A 23,979-nucleotide genomic window follows, 5' to 3' on the forward strand; every position below is an offset into this window, starting at 1 on the left:
GATAAACTTTTGATCAGAGGAATTTGTCATCAAGAAATGCACCAGACACACTTAACACTCTAATTTAAGACAAGAGATTAGATTATATCTTACATTGTGTTCTATTGTTTCTCTTGCTGCCTGGATGACATCAATGGCTCGTTTCTTCTGTTCTGGTTCCATTAACATCTTATGTGCTTTGTCAACAGCTATGAAATACCAAAAATAAAGTCAGAATTTAATTTCAGAGCATGCAAATCAAATTTATAACTTGCAACCTGTGCCCTAAACAAAAAAATACTTCAGGCTCTGCTTGAGAAAATCCAAAACTGACGATGAAATTAGCTGATCTCAATTAGAACCAAGTTCTGTGCTGTGGTCCAAATGTGCTGAGTAGCTGTCAAACTACAGCAAACCCCCACCCCGTGTCCAGCAACTATGTGGATTGGGAGATGCCGGATAAGTGAATTTTCCAGTTGCTTGAGATTGTGTTGTGTGGTTTGTAAACTGACCACTAATTTTAAACTTTTTTATTTTTTTAACTATTTATTTTCTGCAATTTTTTTCCGGTTGCTTGAGGTTGCTGGTTGCTTGAATTCCAGATATCAGGGATTTCACTGCAATTGCTCTTCATTGGCAAACGTACCTACCACGTACCTTCAAGCAAAAATTATCAACAAGCAATCTTCAGATCCCCATCTCATATTTTCAACTTCTAGTTCGAAAGCAACAAGGCAAATTTTGTCCCTACTAGAACAGAAGTTATCCTCCAAGCCTTGAGCAACTATGTATCTTTCAAATCAACATCACTAAAATATGTATCAATGTGGAAGCTTTCTGGCCATTTAATTACAGGACATCACATCCAAGGCCAATCCAATCCTTGCCTAACATCCATCTACGTACCAAAAACATTTTCTTCCAACTAAATTTCAACCCATGAAGCAAAACTAATTTTAATAGTGATTTTCATCTATTTATGAGGTTCCTCAAATACTGTATATGCAATTTTTTTTTAAACTACTGCAATCAGTTTTCTTCTTATCAAAGAGGTGTTTCCTTACCTTCAAAAGCCTTCTGTGCTCGTTCAGGATCATCTTGATTTTTGTCTGGGTGGACCAAGATTGAAAGCTGGAATAATGAAGAACACTTCTTATGAGACATGCATAATTAAAGATATATTAATAATTCACGAGTGCAACAACTTCTACATAGGGACAGAAGAAAGTGTAAAATATCTTTTTGAACTCTCTTTTCTTTTGCCTTCTTCAGCTTTCAAATCTTTCTATTTTTCAATTCCTAATGCAATTCTTCAGTAACCTAAACTTTAAATGTTAAAAATCTACTTGTTGTTGCCTCTCCAAAGATGAAAACAAAACCGTTGTTTTCCTTTGGTATGTTCAATTTGGATAAAACCATAAGGGCTGCAAGCCACTTCCACATGACTTGTTCCCAACCATAAATTTGGATTCAGATTAAGGCTTCCAAACAAACCTTAGTTCAGGTCTATTTAGAGACATGGTGGAACTAGTTGTTGGAAACAAGGATCATGTATGCCGAGAGGACAAATGGCATCCAAAAGTAATAATTCACAATTATTGAGGCCAAATGCTATAATTATATAAAGATAGTGCTAAATAAAATCAGTGGGGTTCCCATTAGATCACATCTGGAGGACTTCAAGCAGTCTAGGTAGCATACATCTTAGGAAAGATACATTGACCTTGGAGGGAGTGCAGCATACATATATATTATATATCTCTAGAGATATCTCTATATATATCTATATATATATAGATATATATCTATATATATATAGATATATATACACAGAATGATAGTTAGACTTCCAATTTAAAATTACAGAATTACACAAAATAATTATATTCCCCTGAAACTACACGATTTTGCAGTGATTGGATTTAAAATTTCAAGAAATAGAGGGACACTATTAAAGGAAAACAGTTTTTAAAAAAAAACAGATGGGTCACGCAGTCTGGAAAACAGGAATAACATTTAGAACCAAGACATTTGGGAATACAGTCAGGAAACACTTCTACGTGGATAGAATCGTAGAATGGCTTATTTATTCATTTTTAATCTACTTCATAACATTACAAGTAAAGATTGTAAAAGCAACACAGTTAGTGAAGCAGTTAGAGCAACACTATTACAGTGCCAGTGATCCAGGTTTGAATCTGGCTACTCCTAGTGTCTGTGTGGGTTTCCTCTGGGAGTCTCCCACCCTTTAAAATGTATTGGGGTTGTAGTTTAATTAGGGTACTTGGGCCAGAAGGGCCTGTAATCGTGCTAAATGTCTAAATTTTTTAAATTTGGAGAAAAATCAATATATGGAATTGGGTAATAAACCAACCATGATCTCATTCAATGGCAGCACTAGTTCAAGGGCTAAAATATTTTACATATATTCCTAAATATGCAGCAACTGCAAAATTAACCGCACTGTGCAAAATACAATGTGTTGACAGAGCTTAAAGCTTTGCACATTAATTCTAACCTTCAATAAAGGTTAGCTATTACATCAAGTCAATTATTAACCCTAGAAATTATTCTACAATGATCATTTTTTGGTACAATACTGAAAAACAAGACTAGAAGACCCCACGTCAGATGCATGGCATGCTCCAGGTTTGCTGAAATGTTAGAACAGCACTAAAGGAGATCACAAATGTGTTCAGATTCAGCAGGTTTAAGAAGAAGAAAAAAAAAATCAGCTGGAATTCTTGCTACAGATCACTATCCGGTGATCAAAACATACACGTGGATTTTGGGTGAGGATAGCCTGACGATACTCACTGTCTAGGCTCACAGCTGAAGATTGGCCACTTGGGTGAGATACCGGAAACATAGTATAGAGAACCATACCCCAGCATGAGTCAGCACCTTGAGGAGGGGAGAAAATTTGGGAAAAAAAGGTGTAGATTTTCATAGGCTGGTAAAGGAAATGCTCTGTCTTGTGCATGATATGGCCCCAGTGAATCAAATTAAAAGCATTGGCAACTGCTTTAACATGATTAAAACGGTTTTTAAAATCTAATAAAATTAAAGAAAATTTTAAATTCTATGGTTTTACAATTAAGAGCAATCATTCAGCATTTAGTAAATGTCAATTCCTGTTAAGTGAATAACTAGTTTCCCCAGAAGTGAAACATTAATAAATCAGTCACAGAATTTCTGTACATTTTCACTATTTCCTAAATCCCTTGTCAGACCAATTTTCTCCTGAAGGTGTTGACTCATGCTGGTTGCAGAGGCACCGGCAGTCCTCAGGTACCTAACCCATGAAACGAGTCTTGACATCAGCAGGCTTTTCTCCCTGCGGGGCCATCGTCATCAAACTTGATCTCGATTCCATTTGATGTCCCCATCAGGAGTGCCAAATCCCGCAATATTGTCCACACTGGGGAAGCAGTCTGTACTATGGTGGTTTGCTGGGTGGCGTGTGGAGAGAAGCTTTAAATGCAATTTCCATCAAATTACCACAACTTGGTTTGGAATGCTTGTTGAAATAGATATCATGCAATGTATTACACTGAACACTACATAACCTGATTCTGATCAAGGTAAAATGCATAGCATTTCATCAGAAAATGTATTCACTTAACAAGAATTTTCAAACAAAACTTAGTTAATAAAACATTATGGATGTAAATAAGAAAATGTTTTGGAATTTTTCATTTTATTCACTCACTTAAATGGAGTTGACTGTACCTAAGATCAGTTGCTATCTTAGACTGTAGCATGGCAAACAGAGATGTTTCTACCTGTCTGAACCTCTTCTTCAGCTCTTCATCTGTTGCTTCAGGGTCTATCTGCAATACCTGTAAAGCAAAATGCAAGTTAATTAAATTCTATATTGCACAAGAATGGTGATACATTTCCAAGCCTCGATGGTTTGTGGTTCTGAAATCATCTTGCAGGTTGTGGTCTTTCCATGCTTTTGCTGCCCTGGTCTTTCTCACTAATAAATATGATAGGTTTGAAAGGTGCCTTCTAGGGGAGTCTTGGCAAATTGCTGCAGTGCATCTTGTATATAGTGCAAACTGTACAGATGGCCTAGAGCAGGGGTTGCCAACCTTTTTATTCCTCTGTACACCTTGGGCATTTTTATAGGTTCCCATGTACCCCTAAAAATTAAGGATAAAAAAAACACGACATTGTGCAATCTGACTGCAGATTACATCACCATATATTAAACAGTAGTGGTTATTCTCTTAGAGTACAAATGTATCCCAGGTTGGGAACCCCTGGCCTAGGGTAAGGACAGAATAACAACCTGGAAAGGATATATGTTAAAAAATTTCTGCATGGAACCAAATTGACCTCACAGGTTTTTAAAAAAATCATCCGACATGAAATTAGAACGATTATCCTCGTTTCAGGTAATTCCCTCCCCTCTCTCTTTCCACTTCTTCTTTACCTTCATCTATCGACTTTTCTCTCCAACTCTCCCTCTTAAACTGCATGTCTCTGTCTCCCAGCTGCAAGCGCCCAGAAGAATCCTTTGTCCTAGTGTCAAAGAGAGCGGGCTCCTGGCAGTAGTGGGGCCTCGGTGGGAAGGTGTCGGTGATCCGCAGTGGCCAGCATTTTTTTGGTGAGAATTATAATTATTTTAATGGTTAAAAAGCCTTCTTTGTTGTTGTTTAAACACTGTTAAAAGTGAATTGCTGTTGCTACTGGGCTGTTTTTTTTTAAATGACCAGTTATCCAGAAAAAAACATTTTTCTGAGATAGGCCTAATCCAACCATTTTGGATAACTGGAGTTGCACTGTATCTTAATCAGTGGAAGGTCACAAAGATCAGTGCTTAGATTTCGGCTACATACAGTCAATGTCAATGAGTCAGTCAACCAGCTTAGGCTATTATAATAAATCTTTTTTGTGCTTCATCCAAATAGAGGCCTAGTTCTTTACTTATATTAGTTAGAAGAAAGATCTCTGGATTTTTTTGGCATGTTGCTTTTTGTGATTTTATTTAATACCTGATTTAGATCTTCCCAAAACTTTTCCACTTTCTCACATGCCCAAATTGCATGTACTGTTGTTCCTGTTTCCTTCTTACAGCGAAAACATCTATCTGATACTGTTGGGTCACATTTATTTAACTTTTGGGGCGTGGTGTAAAGCCTGTGTAACCAATTATATTGTACCATGCGTAACCTCGTGTCTATTGTATTTCTCATAGTTCCGGAGCATAGCTTTTCCCCATTTTTCATTTTTTAATCTTTATGTTTAGATCTTGTTCCCACTTTTGTTTGGGTTTACAGCTTATTTCATTGTTCTCTTTCTCTTGCAGTTTGATGTACATGTTTGTTATAAATCTTTTAATTATCATTGTGTCTGTAATCACATATTCAAAGTTGCTTCCTTCTGGTAACCTCAGCCTGCTTCCCAATTTGTCCTTCAAGTAGGTTTTAAGTTGGTGGTATGCAAACGTTGTACCGTGAGTTATACCATATTTGTATTTCATTTGTTCAAAAGATAATAAATTATTTTCCAAAAAAAAAACAATTTTCTATTCTTTCGATCCCTTTTCTCTCCCATTCTCTAAAGGAAAGGTTATCAATTGCAAAAGGGATTAGTTGATTTTGCGTCAATAATAATTTTGGTAGATGGTAATTTGGTTTTTTCCTTTCTCCGTGAATCTTCTTCCAAATGTTGAGCAGATGGTGCAGTACTGGTGACTTCCTATGTTGCACCAGCTTTTCATCCCACTTATATAATATAGTAGTATATGTTCTGGTACCTTCTCCCCTATTTTATCTAGCTCGATTCTGATCCAATCTGGTTTTTCCCTTGTTTGATAAAAATCTGATATCTTAATTGTGCTGCTCTATAATAATTCTTAAAGTTTGGTAGCTGCAAACCACCTTGTTTGTACCATTCTGTTAATTTATCTAGCACTATCCTCAGTTTCCCCCCTTTCCATAAGAATTTCCTTATTATTTTCTTTAGCTCATTGAAGAATTTCTCTGTTAAGGGAATTAGTAATGATTGAAATAGGTATTGTATCCTTGGGAAGATATTCATTTTAATGCAATTTACCCTTCCTATCGGTGTTAGTGGTAAATCTTTCCAATGTTCTAAGTCATCTTGTAATTTCTTCATTAATGGCTGATAATTTAGTTTGTATAGATGGCCTAGATTATTACCTAGTTGTATATCTAGGTATCGGATTGCTTGTGGTTGCCATTTAAATAGTGATTCTTTCTTAAACTTTGTGAAATCCGCATTATTCATTGGAATCGCTTCACTTTTATTTGCGTTGATCTTGTACCCCGATACTTCTCCATATTCCTTCAATTTCTATGTAATTCTTTTATTGATAATTCTGGTTCTGTTAAGTATACTATGACATCATCTGCAAATAGACTGATTTTGTATTCCTTCTATTTTATTTTTAATCCTTTTTATTTTATTTTCTGTTCTTATCAGTTCTGCTAAAGTTCTATAGCTAATGCGAAGAGTGAGGGAGATAGTGGACATCCCTGCCTAGTTGACCTGCTTAATTTAAATTGGTTTGATATATATCCATTTACTATCAACTTTTCGCCAATGGTCCCTTATATAATGCTTTAATCCAATTAATATATTTCTCTGGTAGGTTGAAACTCTGCAGTACTTTGAATAAATAATTCCATTCTACTCCGACAAAGGCTTTCTCTGCGTCTAAAGCAACCGCCACTGTTGACGTCTTATTTCCTTGTACTTCATGAATTAAGTTAATGAACTTACATATATTGTCCGTTGTTTGTCTTTTCTTAATGCATCCAGTTTGATCTAGTTTTACTATTTTTGGTACACAGTCGGCCAATCTGTTTGCTAATAGTTTTGCTATCATCTTATAATCTGAGTTAAGTAGAGATATTGGTCTATACGATGCTGGTGTTAGTGGATCCTTCCCCGTCTTTGGTATTATTGCAATTATTGCTGTTTTACATGAATCTGGCATATTTTGTGTCTTTTCAATCTGGTTCATTACTTCCAGAAGAGGAGGGATTAATAAGTCTTTAAATGTTTTATAGAATTCTATTGGGAGTTCGTCCTCTCCCAGTGTTTTATTTTTTCGGTAGCTTTTTTAATATATCCTGTATTTCCTCTATTTCAAATGGTTTTATCAATTTGTTTTGCTCCTCTTCTTGCAATTTCAATAGTTCAATTTTACTAAAAACTCATCTACTTTCCCTTTGTTCTCAGTTCAATATAATTGCTCGTAGAATTCCTTGAAGTTTTCATTGATCTCCGTTGGGTTATATGTAATTTGTTTGTCCTTTTTCCTTGATGCCAATACCGATCTTTTAGTTTGTTCTGCAATGCTAGTATTTTGTGCGTTTTTTCTCCTAGTTCATAATACTTCTGCTTTGTCTTCATTATGTTCTTCTCCACTTTGTATGTTTGCAGTGTTTTGTATTTTATTCTTTTGTCTGCCAATTCTCTTCTTTTTGTTGTATCTTCCCTTGTTGCTAGTTCTTTTTCTGTACTTACTATTTCCCTTTCCAGCTGTTCTCTTTCTCGATTGTAGTTCTTCTTCATCTTAGTTACATAACTTATTATCTGCCCTCTGATGAAAGCTTTCATTGCATCCAATAATAAATTTATCTTTCACAGATTCCGTATTATTTCAAAGTACATTTTAATTTGGCGCTCAATTAATTCTCTAAAATCCTGTCTTTTAAGTAGCATGGAGTTAAATCTCCATCTATACGTTCTTGGTGGGATGTCCTCCAGTTCTATTGCTAATAACAGGGGTCAGTGATCCGATAATAATCTAGCTTTATATTCCGTTTTCCTAACTCTCCTTTGGATGTGGGCTGACAACAGGAACAGGTCAATCCTTGAGTATGTTTTATGTCTACTCGAATAATATGAGTATTCCTTCTCCTTTAGGTGTTGTCTCCTCCATATATCCTTAAGTTGCATTTCCTGCATCGATTTAACCATAAATTTGGCTACTTTGTTCTTTTTGCTAGTCTTTTGTCCAGTTTTATCCATCTTTGAGTCCAAATTAAGGTTAAAGTCCCCTCCTATCAGTATATTCCCCTGCGTATCTACAATCTTCAAGATGATATCTTGCATAAACTTTTGATCCTCTTCATTAGGTGCATATACATTGAGCAAATTCCAAAATTTTGAATATATCTGACATTATCATTACATACCTCCCTGCTGGATCTATTATTTCCTCCTCTATTTTGATTGGTACATTTTTATTGATTAATATAGCTATTCCTCTGGCTTTTGAGTTATATGATGCTGTCATTACATGCCCTACCCAGTCCCTCCTTAATATCTTATGTTCTACTTCAGTTAGATGTGTTTCCTGCACGAATGCTATATCATTTTTTTTCTTTTTTCAGTAAATTTAACAGCCTCTTCCTTTTGATTTGGTTATGTATTCTGTTAATATTTATAGTCATATAGTTCACATGGCCATTTCATACTTTGTTTACCTCTCATTTCCACTTCCTCATCACCACCTTTCCCCTCTTCCCCATTTCCATTTCTCAGTTTTCTTTTTTTGAACGCACTGTATGATAACACTTCTAAAACATAAAATATTTCCACTATTCCCACATTTAAAATTCCCTTAACCCCAAATGTCCCCCCCCTCTCCGAGTTGTCCCTTGCCGGGCAACCACAACTCCCCTCTCCATTTGGATTGCGAACCTGCTCACAAGCGTGAACTGATTTCGCAGTGACTGTTCTTTTCTCCCACCTAACCTCCTCCAGAAAACTTTTATCTTCACATAATAACAAAGCTCACCCTCTTTTTTTCCTTCCCTCACTGCCTTTCTTCCCTTTCCTTTCCCTCCTTTAGCTCTTACTTATACATTATTTTTTCTTCTTTATATGTAGTTCGTCATTCTTTGTTCTTGTTACATCTCTTCAACCCTCTTTCTGTCTTGCAGACGTTCTGCAAATTCTCGTGCTTTCTCCAGATCCGAGAACAGTCTGTTTTGCTGCCCCGGGATAACTATTTTAAGCACCGCTGGATATCTTAACATAAATTTATAGCCTTTCTTCCCGAGGATCAATGTTGCTGCGTTAAACTCCTTCCTCTTCTTCAGGAGCTCAAAACTTTTGTCTGGGTGGAAAAAAAGTTTTAACCTTTGTATTCCAGTGGTTTTTTGTCTTGTCTCATTTTTTTCATTGCCTTCTCCAATATATTTTCTCTTGTTGTATATCTCAGGAATTTTACTAAAACGGTTCTTGGTTTTTGTTGTGATTGTGGTTTTGGGGCTAATGTTCTGTGTGCTCTTTCTATTTTCATTCCTTCCTGGCATTCCCAGGACCCTGGGGATCTATTCTTTTATAATTTTTTTCATATCTTTGCCTTCTTCATCTTCCTTAAGGCCCACTATCTTTATATTGTTTCTCCTACTATAGTTTTCCATTATATCCATCTTTTGAGCTAACAACTCCTGTGTTTAACTTTATCACTTTCCTCCAATTTTCTTTAAGTTGTTCACTTCCATTTCTACCACCGTTACACGTTCTTCCACATTTTCCCTACATGTTATGACCAGCTCTATTCTACTCACTTTTTCTTCTGTACTTTTCATTTTTCTTTTTATTTCACTAAATTCTAGTGTCAGCCATTCTTTTAATGCTTTCATTTGTTCTTGAAAATTTTTTTTATCTATGTACTGTCCATTCATTTTACCTCCTATTCCTCTGTGCAGAGCTTGATGTTCTCCTTCTTCTGTGTCTGCTCTTGGGTTTGTGTTTTCTATTTCTCTTCCTTGTATCTGTGTCTCTTCTGACTTTCTTGTTGAGCTGCTTGTCTGTTTGTTGGGTATTTTTTGTTTCCATGGTGTCTTGATGTTGGTCCTCTTCTGGGTCGGTTATCTGTTGTGTCTCTAGTTTCTTTTTTTTCATTCTCACCCCTCTCATTCCTGTTATTTTCTGTATCTTCCAGCTGGGAGCCCTGCTGTTGGGTCTCTCTCAGCTGTTCGTGCTGTGGAGTTTCACTCCACAGCTGGTTCCCCCTCCCGTTAGTGTTTTCTTTGTCATACGCAGTTGAGCACCTCTGTTTGGCTCCGTGAGCCATCTTTGCAGTCCTGTGTTCGATGGGTCATGACCCTGCGGGTTCTCCACTGACCTCAGGGAGTGGGCTCCTGTTTCCACGGCAGGTCCCTGCTTCTTCGTACAGGTAAGGCCTTCACCCTTCTCTCCCGTCGTCTTTCTTCTTTTCTTCTCGTTATTTTTGGCTTTTCTTTCTTAGGTGCCATTTTTTCCCCACAACTTTTTTTTTATTTGTTGTGATTTGTGTGTCTGGGGCTTTGTTTTTTCTTCACTTTTTTCCTTCTTTTCTGGAGAGGGCTGGTATTCTCCTACCAGCCACTACTCCATCACGTGACTCCTCGACACTCAGTATCTCTGAGGGGACTCTCTTTTGCTTTATTTCTCTGACTTCAGGCAATTTCTGGCAATGGCATATCATCTACCTTACAGCAGACAAAAGCAATTTCATGTAGAATTAGAATTTATTGTCTTGATGCAGCAGCATCAAAGAGAGAGAGAGAGAGAGAGAGAGAGAGAGATATAGAGATAGATATATAGAGATATATATATATAGATATATCTATATAGAGATATATATATAGATATATCTCTATATCGATATATATATAGATATATCTCTATATCTATATAGAGATATATATAGATATATATCTATATAGAGATATATATAGATATATATCTATATAGAGATATATATAGATATATATCTATATATCTATATATAGATATATATCTATAAATATATATATAAAGAAATAAAAATAGTAGTGGATGGTTTATGAAAATGTTGCCTGGATTGCAGTATCTTGTATACAGAGAAAGACTGAGTTGACTGGGACTTTATTCATTGGAGTGTAGAAGGTAGAGAGGGGATTTGATAGAGGTATTTAAAATAGGTAGAGTAGATGTGAATAGGCTCTTTCCCCTGAGGGTAGGGGAGATTGGAACAAGGGGTCATAAGTTAAGGGTGAGGGGACAAAACTTTAGGAGTAATACAAGAAGAAGCTTCTTCACTCAGAGAGTGGTGGCTGAGTGGAATGATCTTCCGGAAGAGGTCGTTGTGGCAGGGTCAAATCTGTCATTTAAGAGGAAGTTAGACGAGTACATGGATGTGAGGGGGCTGGAGGTTATGGGCAAGGGAGTGGGTAGGTGGAACTAATGGAGTTTCATGTAAATCGGTGCGGACTAGAAGGGCCAATATGGCCTGTTTCCGTACTGTAAATTGTTATATGTTATATGTTAATTGATTATTCAAGAATCTGACGCCAGCAGGGAAGAAGCTGTCGTTGTGCCATTGTGCGCTCATCTTTAGGTTCCTGCACCTTTTTTCCCCGATAGTAGCAGAGTAAAGAGGGAAGGGGTCTTTGAGGATAGAGGCTGATTTTTTTTTTAAAAAAAAAAGACACTGCCTCAAGGATGTCCCCAATGGATTGAAGTCTGGTGCCTGTGATGTCACAGGCTGAGTTAACAACCCTCGAGTTTATTCTCATCTTGAGAGTTGGCACCTCCATATCAGGCAGTGATGCAACCAGCCAGAATGCTCTCCACGGTACATCTTTAGAGGTCTTCAAAAGGCTTTGGTGACATACCGAATCGCCTCAGACACCTCACAAAGTAAAGGAGCTGGCGAGCCTTCTTTGTGATTCAACATGGAGGCTCCAGGACAGATCCTCAGAGATGTTGACACCCAGGAATCTGAAGTTCCTGACCCTCTCCACTACTGAGCCCTCAATGAGGGCTTCCTTCTGAAGCCCACATCTCCTTGGTTTTGCTAACGTTGAATGCAAGGTTGTTAACATTACACCATTCAACTTCCTCATCATCGTTTGTGATTCTGCCGACAACTGTGATGTCATCAGCACTAAATTGAATCTTGAAATACAAGACCAAAGAAGATTTGCCACCATTACAAATGTCATTGAAGAGGTCATAATCATTAGCGTGCAGCACTTTGCATCCATTTAACAAAGGATACAGTTGATTTGGTGTGGGTGTACAACTTTTCATCAGACTGATAAGAACATCCTGTGAAGACTGATGTCCAGAAAAATGAGGGAAGATTACTGACAGGTCAAAAATTATTTAATAACTCAATCAGCATTTATTTCTTCGTACATATGGCAAGGAAAACAACCTCGTTTAAACAAAGCTCGTCTTCAAAAAACAAAAGGAATGGAGGACTATCACTTCCATATTTAGTTTCTATCAATGTGCAGTTACTATATGCAATTTGCTCCTTTTGTTACATTTTGAAAAATTAATTGACCGTCCTTCTTAGGTTGAAATGGAATTGAATTTGGCAGATTTAGGGTCCTTTTTACTCTTTTCCAAATTGACAGACAATATGTCTTTTGAAAAGAACAAGGAGGGGCTGCCCTTTATTGATGTAGTCAAATAGGATGTCACGGTCGACACGTCAAATGTCTAGACATCAACAAAAGTTGAAAATGCACTTACTTCAAATGGGTTTAGGTTGATGTACGTGGATCCAGGTCTTGTAAGCCTTTCAATTTGTTGTTTTGGTGTTAAAACGGAGTCCCTCTTTTCAATTTGCTTAACCTGTAAGAAGGCAAACCCTGTATTTACCAAGGATGTTTCAGTAAATCAGTTATAAATATTTTATGAATCCAAGATAAAACATTTTTAATTAAGAAGCAACCCAGATTATTTTCAAGTCACATATAAGTGTACATACAAGGTAAACTGTTTCTAAACAAATATCTGATAAATATAGACTATCAGATTCTGTCATATGAAAAATACAAAGAAAAATTTGATGGTGAATTGGTGAAAAGTAAAATCCCTCCTATATATGAAGTTCTTTTCCCTCATTATTTAAAAAAATTGTACAAAAATGCAAGCATTTATCACGCAAGTTATGATGCTTTGCTGAAGCACGCACATAATCCCAACCAAAATTTTCATACCAAATAAACAAAATCAGTGTTAATAAATTGTAGTGAATCTGCTCGGAGTCCCACTGTTAGTCCAATATTTCAAATTGTTCAACCTCTCATTTCATGATAGATTTTGATTACAGAGCAAAGAAGGCTCAAGACAACCATGTGTCCAAGAATCTGGCTAAAATTGCATTAAGCAGAATCAACATGAATGGAAAAATACAGATGAGCCTCTCTTAAAGATAGCATGATGACAATTATTTTGTCCTGAAATTGCTCGACAAATGCCAACCAAATTGTCCTGAGTCATACAAACATTTCAAATTGGAATTGTGAAAAGCTGCAGACTAACTGCTCTCATTACCCACACACTAACTGTGGTGAATCTGTGCTGTCAGTCTCTCTCTCTGTGCTTAGCCTGCTTTAATGACACTGGATGTGTATTATCTCTACCACTAAAGACACTCCCCTTGGGTATAACTGTGTATGCACTCATTGTCTTTCATTATTGTACCACTAGTTTCTGCTAATAAAAGCCATGATGACTGGTTAACTACACAGCCTTCATCTTCTTCATTAACTGGCACTTCACTAACACACACCAGTGGTATGGCAGCATTAATTTGACACAGACTTAGTATCTGAATTACAATCAGAAACTTACCAAATCTCACCACGGCAGCAAAATTCAAATTCAATAAATACCAGTATGTAAAAGTAGAAGACACAAATTTCTTGTTTATTTTCATTGTGTGATGACATTGTTTAATGGGTTTAATGTATCATATATGTTGAACGTTGAGGTGGGGTGAAGGAGAGAGGGAAGGGAGGGGGGAAAGGGGAGAAAATGACACTGTATATTCAAGAGGGAAATGTTTGTGTGTGTTTTGGTCAGTATGGTTCATAGTGTGAAAATTTTTTTTTTTTTTAAATTTTATGATGAATCTACCAGTTTTTTTTTAATATAAGAAGCTCCTTCCCCCCCCCAACCACCACCTCAATTCCTTCAAGGTAAGAAATCTGCCATCTTACACAACCACACAAATACAAGATGTGGTGAAATCCAAAATAGCTGAGCAAAGCATTTCATTCAAAGAACTAAAGAGATGGACAAGAAATGTTAGCATTGCTAAACAAAACCCACACCCAGTAGATTTAGGAAAAAACACCAGAGTGCTTGAAAACTAGTTGATGAATGATTTACATTCTTAAAGTACTTGGGTAACATAACAGCAATAAAGTATCTAAATAAGCACAGACCTTAATGGGGTTCACAGTGTGCATTTAGGGTGAGAGGAGATGAACACATGCAAGATAAAATTTAATTACATATTTTTGATGGTTAGTACTATTCAAATTAATCGCAAAACACATCTTTCATTCTTGCAAGATCTTATTTCAGGTTTGCTCTGCAATAACTTTAGAACATTGCAGCACAGAAACAGGCCCTTCTAGTCTATGTCAATTCATCTCACTGCCTATTCCCCCCCCCCCCCCCGCCACAACCCAGTTCATAGCCCTCCATACTCCTCCCAGGTTAAAATTGAGCCTGCATTCACCACTTTAGCGGACAGCTCATTCCACACTCCCACCGCTCTCTATGAAGAAGTTTCCTCTTATGTTCCCCCTAAACCTTTCCCCTTTCATCCTTAACCCATGTCCTCTGGTTTGTATCTCACCTACCCTCAATGGAAAAAGCCTATCTATATTTACTATGTCGATACCCCTCAATTTTAAATACTTTTGTCAAATCTCCCCTCATTCTTCTATTCTCTCAGTTCCTGAAGTCCCGGCAACATCCTAGTAAATCTTCTCTGCACTCTTTTTCCTATAGTCTTCTTTTCTTTGGCTTGGCTTCGCAGACGAAGATTTATGGAGGGGTAATGTCCACGTCAGCTGCAGGCTCGTTTGTGGCTGACAAGTCTGATGCGGGACAGGCAGACACGGTTGCAGCGGTTGCAAGGGAAAATTGGTTGGTTGGGGTTGGGCGTAGGGTTTTTCCTCCTTTGTCTTTTGTCAGTGAGGTGGGCTCTGCGGTCTTCTTCAAAGGAGGTTGCTGCCCGCCGAACTGTGAGGCGCCAAGATGCACGGTTTGAGGCAATATCAGCCCACTGGCGGTGGTCAATGTGGCAGGCACCAAGAGATTTCTTTAGGCAGTCCTTGTACCTCTTCTTTGGTGCACCTCTGTCTCGGTGGCCAGTGGAGAGCTTGCCATCTTGGGAAGGCGATGGTCCTCCATTCTGGAGACGTGACCTACCCAGCGCAGTTGGATCTTCAGCAGCGTGGATTTGATGTTGTCGGCCTCTGCCATCTCGAGTACTTCGATGTTGGAGATGAAGTCGCTCCAATGAATGTTGAGGATGGAGCGGAGACAACGCTGGTGGAAGCGTTCTAGGAGCCGTAGGTGATGCCAGTAGAGGACCCATGATTCGCAGCCGAACAGGAGTGTGGGTATGACAATGGCTCTGTATACGCTAATCTTTGTGAGGTTTTTCAGTTGACTGTTTTTCCAGACACTTTTGTGTAGTCTTCCAAAGGCACTATTTGCCTTGGCGAGTCTGTTGTCTATCTCGTTGTCGATCCTTGCATCCGATGAAATGGTGCAGCCAAGATAGGTAAACTGGTTGACCGTTTTGAGTTTTGTGTGCCCGATGGAGATGTGGGAGGGCTGGTAGTCATGGTGGGGAGCTAGCTGATGGAGGACCTCAGTTTTCTTCAGGCTGACTTCCAGGCCAAACATTTTGGCAGTTTCCGCAAAACAGGACGTCAAGCACTGAAGAGCTGGCTCTGAATGGGCAACTAAAGCGGCATCGTCTGCAAAGAGTAGTTCATGGACAAGTTTCTCTTGTGTCTTGGTGTGAGCTTGCAGGTGCCTCAGATTGAAGAAACTGCCATCCATGCGGTACCGGATGTAAACAGCGTCTTCATTGTTGAGGTCTTTCATGGCTTGTTTCAGCATCATGCCGAAGAAGATTGAAAAGAGGGTTGGTGCGAGAACGCCGCCTTGCTTCACGCCATTGTTAATGGAGAAGGGTTCAGAGAGCTCATTGCTGTATCTGACCCGACCTTGTTGGTTTTCTTGCAGTTGGATAACCATGTTGAGGAACTTTGGGGGGTATCTGAGGCACTCTAGTATTTGGCAAAGCCCTTTCCTACTCACGGTGTCGAAGGCTTTGGTGAGGTCAACAAAGGTGATGTAGAGTCCTTTGTTTTCCTATAGTAAGGTGACCAAAAGGCACACAATACTCCAAATTTGGCCTCACCAATGCCTTATACAACTTTACCACAACATCCCAACTCCTACACTCAATATTTTGATTTATGAAGGACAATATGCCAAAAAAAACTCTTTACAACCCTATCTACCTGTGACACCACTTTCAGGGAATTATGTATCTGTATTCCCAGATCCCTCTGTTCTACTACACTCCACACTACCCTACCATTTACCATTATTTACTTTATTAAGATATACAGCACGGTAACAGGCCATTACGGCGAATGAGTCCATGCCACCTAATTACCCCCAATTGACTACACCTCCAGTAAGTTTTTGAAACCAGAGCCCCCAGAGAAAACCCATGCAGACACTGGGAGAACGTACAAACTAATTACAAACAGCATGGGATTCGAACCAGTCACAATCACTAGCGCTGTAAAGGCGTTGGACTAACAGCTATGTCCTTCCAAAATACAACTCCTCACACTTGTCTGCATTAAATTCCATCTGCTATTTTCAGCCCACTTTTTCTGCTGCTCCAGATCACAGACAGACAAAGGAACAGAACCAGGCCACTTGGCCCATCAAGTCTGCTCCATAAATCTACACTAAGCTACTCTACACTAGTTCCAATTTTTGGCCTTTTCCCCATAATCCCTTGATGCGCTCACTAATGAGATATTTGTCTTTCTTTTTTAAAATACTCCCACCGATCTGGCTTCCACTGCAGTATGCCGCAGTGAGTTCCACAGATCCACGACCCTCTGGCTAAAGAAGTTCTTCCTGATCTCTTTTATATGGATAACCTCTAATTTTCAGACTATGAATAGTATTCTGCCTGTTTCTCTCTGCAAGCTTTGACAACCTTTCCTGCTGTCCAGGATGCCTTCAATCTTATTGTCATCTGCAAACTTGCTGATCCAATTTACCCTAAATGTGATTACAAAAGGATTAGACTTTGTGAGCAGTGTATTCTTAGGGAGCTGGCCATTTCGCACATACAAGTGAAAATGCTCCTGTTTTTAAATTACAATTGTCCTGACATTATGAGAAAAGATGCAAGCTGATCTATCCACTCATCAGTCAGTACTGTCACAAATCAACTACAAAAAATACAGGATTATAAGGCATGAATTATTTGGAACCTGGGAAGGTTGACTCAAATAGGAATCAAAGTTCCGGATTCAAGCTCCAAACAAAAAAATGTTTCAGCATCCATAATTTTGGATGATAAATTCATACCCAAACTGCTATTCAGCAGAAAAGATCCCAGTATGCTACAAACATCAAACATTCCATAAAACTAAACAAATGAGTCATTTGTACATCTTTGCTAACCAGCTTCTCCTTCTGGATTCGCAAGAGTCCAACTGTTCAACTCTCATTCAATGATTGTGAATGCTATTTTATGCATGCTGGGAATGCAATGAAGGATAAGTAATCACAGTTTTTATTATCATGGGTGGGTGCATGGGAGCGGAAAAAAATGGAGGTGCATTGATGTCAACCATTGCATCCACCATCAACTTCATCTGGTTAAAAAAAAATCCATCTTGCTAAAAACAGATCATATTTCTTGACAGGAGTAAAAGCACAATGCAGGAGAAACTCACCAGGTCAATAGTGTCAATAGCAAAAATAAACATACATAACCAATGATTTGGGCTTGAGCCCTTCATCAAGGTATGGAAAAATGTCAGCAGGCACCTGAACAAAATGGTGGTGCGGGGGGGGGGGGGGGGGGGGAGGGGGAGGAGCATTGTCTTCGAAGCATTGGTATCGACACACATTACTTACTTCAGTTTGCAAAGAAAATGCTTTGCCATACTTTTGATGCAGATATTATGGATTCAAATCCAAGTGATGCAATCAAATAGGGATCCTATCAAAGGCCCTTTCCCAAATTAGCCCAGAAAAAAAAAGTTTTATTGAGTGCAGTGATAGGAAATACATTAAGGAGCAGAGTAGTTTGAAATAAATCTTCAATTTTATCCATCAAAATATTCAGTAAAAGTTATACAATTCTTTACTTTGCCTTAATTATCCCTCTGGAAACAAGGACAAGAGCTGATGCCTTTCTCATGTCTCAACCATTTGCCTCCTATACAATGTCAGTAACACCTTTCAGCAAACAATGAGGAGGTGACAAGGTTCAGTGAGACAGGCAGAATCCATGGAAAGAAATGGACAATCCATGGTGGTATGTCATTAGGCAGGCGAACCGGCCCCGCTTGTCACACATGCGGCGAGGCAGCCGGCCATAATGTCATCATCGGGGATTTCCTCCCGACCTTGGCACCGGGCTCAGAAGCCTGCGTTTGGTGACCCACATGAAGCCCCGGTGACATTGGGACCCCCCAGCGCGTTTCTCAGCCAGGTCCAGGCTGAGAGTACAAGACCAGCCAGGCAACCTGCAATAAATTAGTTTTTCTCACTGAATTCAACCCGTCTTGGTTGTGCGATCCTTCAGTTAGCAGTGTTCCCACCGCTACAATTGGTGACCCAGACAGGTTCAAACGTCTTTGAACCCGACATGAACGACCCTTCGATCAACGCTATACCCATCAAGCTTCCTGACTTCTGGGTTTAGGAGTCGGAGACCTGGTTCAGCCACGCAGAGGCTCAGTTTCATCTCCGCCAGATTTCATCGGATTCGACCAAGTTTTACCATGTGGTCGTTGCCCTGGACCAGGCCACTGCCAAACGAGTGCTACACCTCATTCAGCACCCACCAGCGGAAAATAAGTACGGGACAGTCAAGCAGGTGCTCACCGACTCCTCCAGGCACCAGCGTGCCGCTCAGATGCTGCACCTCAATGCTTTGGGGGACAGAACTCCAATCAAGTTGATGTACGAGATGCTCGTGCTCATGGGCAATCTTTCTCGACCATCTACCTGAAGACATCCGGCAGTTACTGTCCCAGGAGAGCTTAGTCAAACCTAGGAAGGTCGCTCAAAAGGCCCAGGATCTATGGCTCGAACGATTCCCAGAGGGCTCAGCAGTCCAGCAGGTTATGAGTCACAGACATGACCACACCAAGCCTTCCTCTAGCGCTGCGGTGGAACACCCGGCCCCTGCAGGGGCCTCAAAGAGCATAGCCAGAAGCAAGCCATCCACTTCAGGCCTCTGCTTCTTCCACCAGTGCTGGGAATCCAAGGCTCGGAAGTGTCATCAGCCCTGCTCGTTCTAGGGAAATGAGCAGGCCACCCACTGTTAATGGCTGCGGCGGCTGGCCAAGAACACAGCCTTCTCTACCTGCAGGATTCAGTCAGCAGCCGACGCTTCCTCGTCGACACCGGGGCCCAGATCAGCATCATCCCAGCCACAGCCATCGAGTCCCGGAATCGGCCTCAAGGACTTCCCCTCTGTGCAGCCAATTTGACAGAGATCCAAACGTATGGAGACAAGACCATCCACTTCCAGATCAGCCAGCAAGTTCTCGTGGAGGTTCACCATTTTGTCCCTCTCAACCGCCATTCTGAGTGTTGACTTCCTCCTCACCCACGGACTCCTGGTCGACATTTGAGGTAGGCAACTGGTAGATGCCTGTACCTTCCAATCCGTTCGCCTCAACGCCTCCCGCACAGGGCAGCCACAGATGGCCACGGTCAGCACGCCCAAGGACGAGTTTCAGCGTATCCTGGACGAGTTACCATCCCTCCTCAAGCTGCAGTTCTCCGCCGCCTCACCACGCCACGGGGTGTTTCATTACATCCCCACCTAAGGCCCGCCAGTCCATGCCAGGGCACACTGGTTCCTGCCGGATAAGCTCCAAAGGAAGAGTTCTCGCATCTGCAGGAGCTGGGGATCATTTGATGCTCTGACAGTCCTTGGGCCTCACCAATTCACCAGGTTCCGAAAGCCTCCGGCGGCAGGCGCTCCTGCGAAGATTATTGATGGCTTAACGACGCGACAGTACTGCTGACCATTACCCGATCCCTCACATCCAGGACTTTACGGCCAACTTGCATGGTGTGAGGGTATTCTCCAAGGTCGACCTGGTGCGCGGGTATCACCAAATCCCAGTGCACCCCGAGGACATACCCAAAACGGCCTTCGGCTTGTTCAAGTTCCTACGCATGTCATTCAGGCTCAAGAATGCCACCCAGACCTTCCAGCACCTTATTGACACAGTGAGCTGGGATTTGAATTTCATATTCATTTACCTGCATTACATCCTTGTCGCCAGCAGAGATGGGCACAACACAAGTCTCCCGACTGGCCGACTTCGACCTAACGATCAATCCAGAAAGAGTCCATGCAGTTCCTGGGCCATACCATCCTGGCCGAAGGAGCCAAACCTGCTGTTACGAAGGTCACTGCCGTCAGGGAGTTCCCACGCCCAGACAACCTCAAGGGGATACAGGAGTTCGCGGGTATGGTCAATTTCTATAACTGCTTCATTTCAAGCGCTGCGCGCATCATGCAGCCGCTCTTCGCCCTCATCGCGGCCAAAGACAAGACACTCGCCTGGACTTCAGAGGCCAGCAGGGCATTCGAAGCCACAAAAGATGCCCTCGCGAAGGCTACCCTGCTCGTCCACCCATACACTGACCTGCATATGGCGCTCTCCATCGATGCCTCTGCCACAACTATCGGCACCGTCCTGGAACAGCAGGTGAATGGACAGTGTAAACCACTGGCATTCTTTAGCCGACTTCTTCGCCTGCCAGAGCGCAAATATAGAGCTTTCGATCGAGAGTTATTGTGCATGTACCTGGTGGTGTGCCATTTCTGCTATTTTTTGGAGGGGAAGCCTTTCACCATCTTTACTGACCACAAACCCCTCAGGTGCTCGCTATGGCAAGAGATCCCTGGTCGCCCCGCCAACAACGTCACCTCTCCTTCGTGTCGGAGTTGACCACCGACATTCGGCACAAGGCGAGGAAAGTCAACGTGGTCGCCGACGCACTGTTACGACTGGCCATTTGCGCGCTGACACCTGGCCTTGACTTCGACCAACTCGCCCAGGACCAGAAGTCCGATGAGGAGACGTTGGCCTTCAGGACTGCCAACACGGGCCTACGGTTCCAGGACCTCCCAACTCCTCACAGTTCCCCAGCAGTGGCGCAGGCAAGTCCTCCACCATATCCATTACCTTTCCCACCCTTCCATCAGGTACACAGTCCGTATGGTGGCAGAACATTTCATCTGGCACGGGCTTTGGAAGCAGATTGCAGACTGGGCCAGAGCCTGCACCCATTGCCAGCTTTCCAAGGTACACAGGCACACCAGAGCACCCATACAAGATTTCGAACACGTCCGGGAATGGTTCAGCCACATACATGTGGACATTGTCAGACCCTTACCCGTTTCCCGAGGTAACCGTTACCTTTTCACAGTGGTAGACTGCCCCGAGACGATCCCGATGCCAGATGCCTCCACGGACTCCTGCTCCCGAGCGCTTTTGAATGGTTAGGAGTGTAGCTGCCGCTACAAATCAACATTTCAGGTTAGGACCCTGTCTCAAGACTGCTTTTCAATAATTTTTCACTTCAGATCCTTTTTCTTCAATACTGGCTTCCAATTGTCCTCAACATCTGGTTAACACAACACTGTTACAGTACCAACAACCCAGATTCGATTCTGACACTATAAGGAGTTTGACCGTTCTCCCCATGTTTGTTTGGATTTCTTATAGGCACTCCAGTTTCCTCCCACCCTCCAAAACGTATGGGAAGGGGGGGGGGTTTTGTAGGTCAAATGTGTGTAATTGCGGGCCAAAGGCTCATGAGTTGGAAGGGCCTGTTACCATTCTATACGACTAAATTTAAAAACTTAAAATTTTTAATTTAGTACTTCAAGCCTTAAGGAGAGAGTTGTAATCACTAGTAGTTCAAGCTATTTCACATCAACACAAGTTTGAAATAGGACAACAGAGTTATAGTCACACAACATACTTAACAACTTTAAAATACTCCATAGAAATTCAAGGCCAAAGAAGAATACAATTATCAGTGTTGAAAGGTTCCGATGAAGTGGTTTGGACCAGAAATGTTAATTGCTTCATTTTCTGTTGATGCTGCTTGACCCAAAGAATATACACAGCCTTTTATTTTGCTTTAATAATCATTGCAGGAAGAAACATTTCTACATTAAACAAGATTATTAAGAGCCAAGTTATCTATTTCAGCTATATAGTAAGAAGAATAAATATCAGTCAGAACTTGAGTGACATCTCTCATCAACCCAACAGCAGTTCCATGAACTCTTACATCTGTCCAAGACCTCATCTAATGCTTTGGTCTTTCTTCCAAGGGCATTTTGCCCTTAAGTAACATTTCATTAGTACACCATAAAGAACAAAACAGAAAACTATTTATCTTTATAGGTGATGTAAGCAAAGTTCCAACAGTCAGTCACAAAACAGCATCTTGTCCCCCCCACCCCCGAGGTAGTATTTCTAATTTCCTTTTAAAATACACAGAAATGTTGGAGGAACACAGCCAGTCTAAAGGAGTAAAGATATATTACCAATCTTTCAGGCTTGACCCCTTCAAGGTAGAAGCAGAAAGCAGGCAGTCACCCAAATCAAGACAGAGAAAGGTAGAAGAATGGGAGGCAGAGATTCAATAAAAAGGTGCCAATTGGATACAATATGAGGAAAGGTGAGAATTGATTTTGGCTCCATGAATGGAGGCATAGGGAAAAGGGACAAGAGTGAGAGACAGAACTACAGGAAAGGAGACAGGAGAAGAAAGTTGGAGGGAGGGATTAAAACAAAAATCAGAGAAGTCAATGATAATGCCATTTGGTTACCAGACAGAAGATGAGGTGGTGTTCCTTCCATTTATGAGTGGTCTAAGAATGGCAGTATAGGAGACCATGGACAGACAGGGAAGTGAAATGGGTGGCCACTGTAAGATCCATGCTATTGCAGCAAACTGAGCCAAGGTGTTCAACAAAGTAATCTTCTAATGTAGGCCCAGTCTCTCCAATGAAGAGGAGACCACAAAGGGATTGTTTCAAATCATTTCTAATTCCTTTGCTCTCTTAGCTTGGATAGAAAGTTATAAAGTCACAATAATTCAAAGCAGAAGTCATTCAACCTATCACAGATACACTGGATTAGTACTACATGTACTTTTCCATTCCTTTTCTCCTGCATCTTTGTAGAGGGTGCAGGAATCCAGAGTAAAAGCATTTGTGCACAAGAAGGGTTTACAGGCCAAGTCAACCAATGCAACAAAACCCAGAGAAGGTCCACCTCACTGTAAATTCAGTGGAGAAAGGCAGAAGGGTGGGATCTTCTCACACCAACACATGAGAGGATAACACCACCATACCATTCCAAGTCAAGGTGCAGGCAGGATGGAGCTTGGTGGTCCCATCACGGGACATACTCCCACCGCCGCGTCACCGGGGAGAGGGTGGGGTTCATGTTGCCGCCACCGCCACATCCCCGGGGAGGGGGTGGGGGTTCACGGTCACCACGTCCCGTCACCGGGGGAGCGGGGGGGGGGGGTTCATGCTGCCAGCACCCCATTTCCCCGAACAACCGATCCCCGATCCGGGGGTTGTTCCCACCAACCAATCGCGGCCTCGGCCCCAACTTCACAGACCTCGGCTGCACAAGGCGCATGGTACAGCCGGTTGCCGTGCAGATAGCCCGCCTTCCCGGCCGCTCTTACCTCGGTGAGAAACAGCTTGAAAGCTTCCTCTCCGGTGGAATCCGCGGCGGGCGCCGGACCGCCCGATGCTGTTGCGCTCCCCGTCGCCATCTTGCCTGCTCCCGCTGCACCACGTGATCCGTGCTGCCAACCTTTGAACCCGCGCTGATGGACAAATCAGCTGCGAGACCTGGTCTCTGGTCAACTTGGCTCTTCTGCATC

General features: G+C 41.3%; 1 protein-coding gene across 1 annotated transcript in view; it reads right to left on the reverse strand.

Annotated features, from left to right (window-relative positions):
• Nucleotides 1–23,979, reverse strand: part of dnajc8 (DnaJ (Hsp40) homolog, subfamily C, member 8) — a 41,985-nt gene extending 18,006 nt beyond the window's left edge. The window contains exons 1-5 of the mRNA XM_069895189.1: nucleotides 23,779–23,979; nucleotides 12,484–12,585; nucleotides 3,765–3,821; nucleotides 1,044–1,110; nucleotides 94–188 (exon numbers count right to left, since the gene is read on the reverse strand). Coding sequence (XP_069751290.1) covers nucleotides 94–188; nucleotides 1,044–1,110; nucleotides 3,765–3,821; nucleotides 12,484–12,585; nucleotides 23,779–23,868 — 411 coding nt within the window. The 5' untranslated portion in view covers nucleotides 23,869–23,979. The remainder of the gene's footprint in view (nucleotides 1–93; nucleotides 189–1,043; nucleotides 1,111–3,764; nucleotides 3,822–12,483; nucleotides 12,586–23,778) is intronic.

Source organism: Narcine bancroftii, chromosome 8 (assembly GCF_036971445.1).
Source record: "Narcine bancroftii isolate sNarBan1 chromosome 8, sNarBan1.hap1, whole genome shotgun sequence".
Taxonomy (NCBI): domain Eukaryota; kingdom Metazoa; phylum Chordata; class Chondrichthyes; order Torpediniformes; family Narcinidae; genus Narcine; species Narcine bancroftii.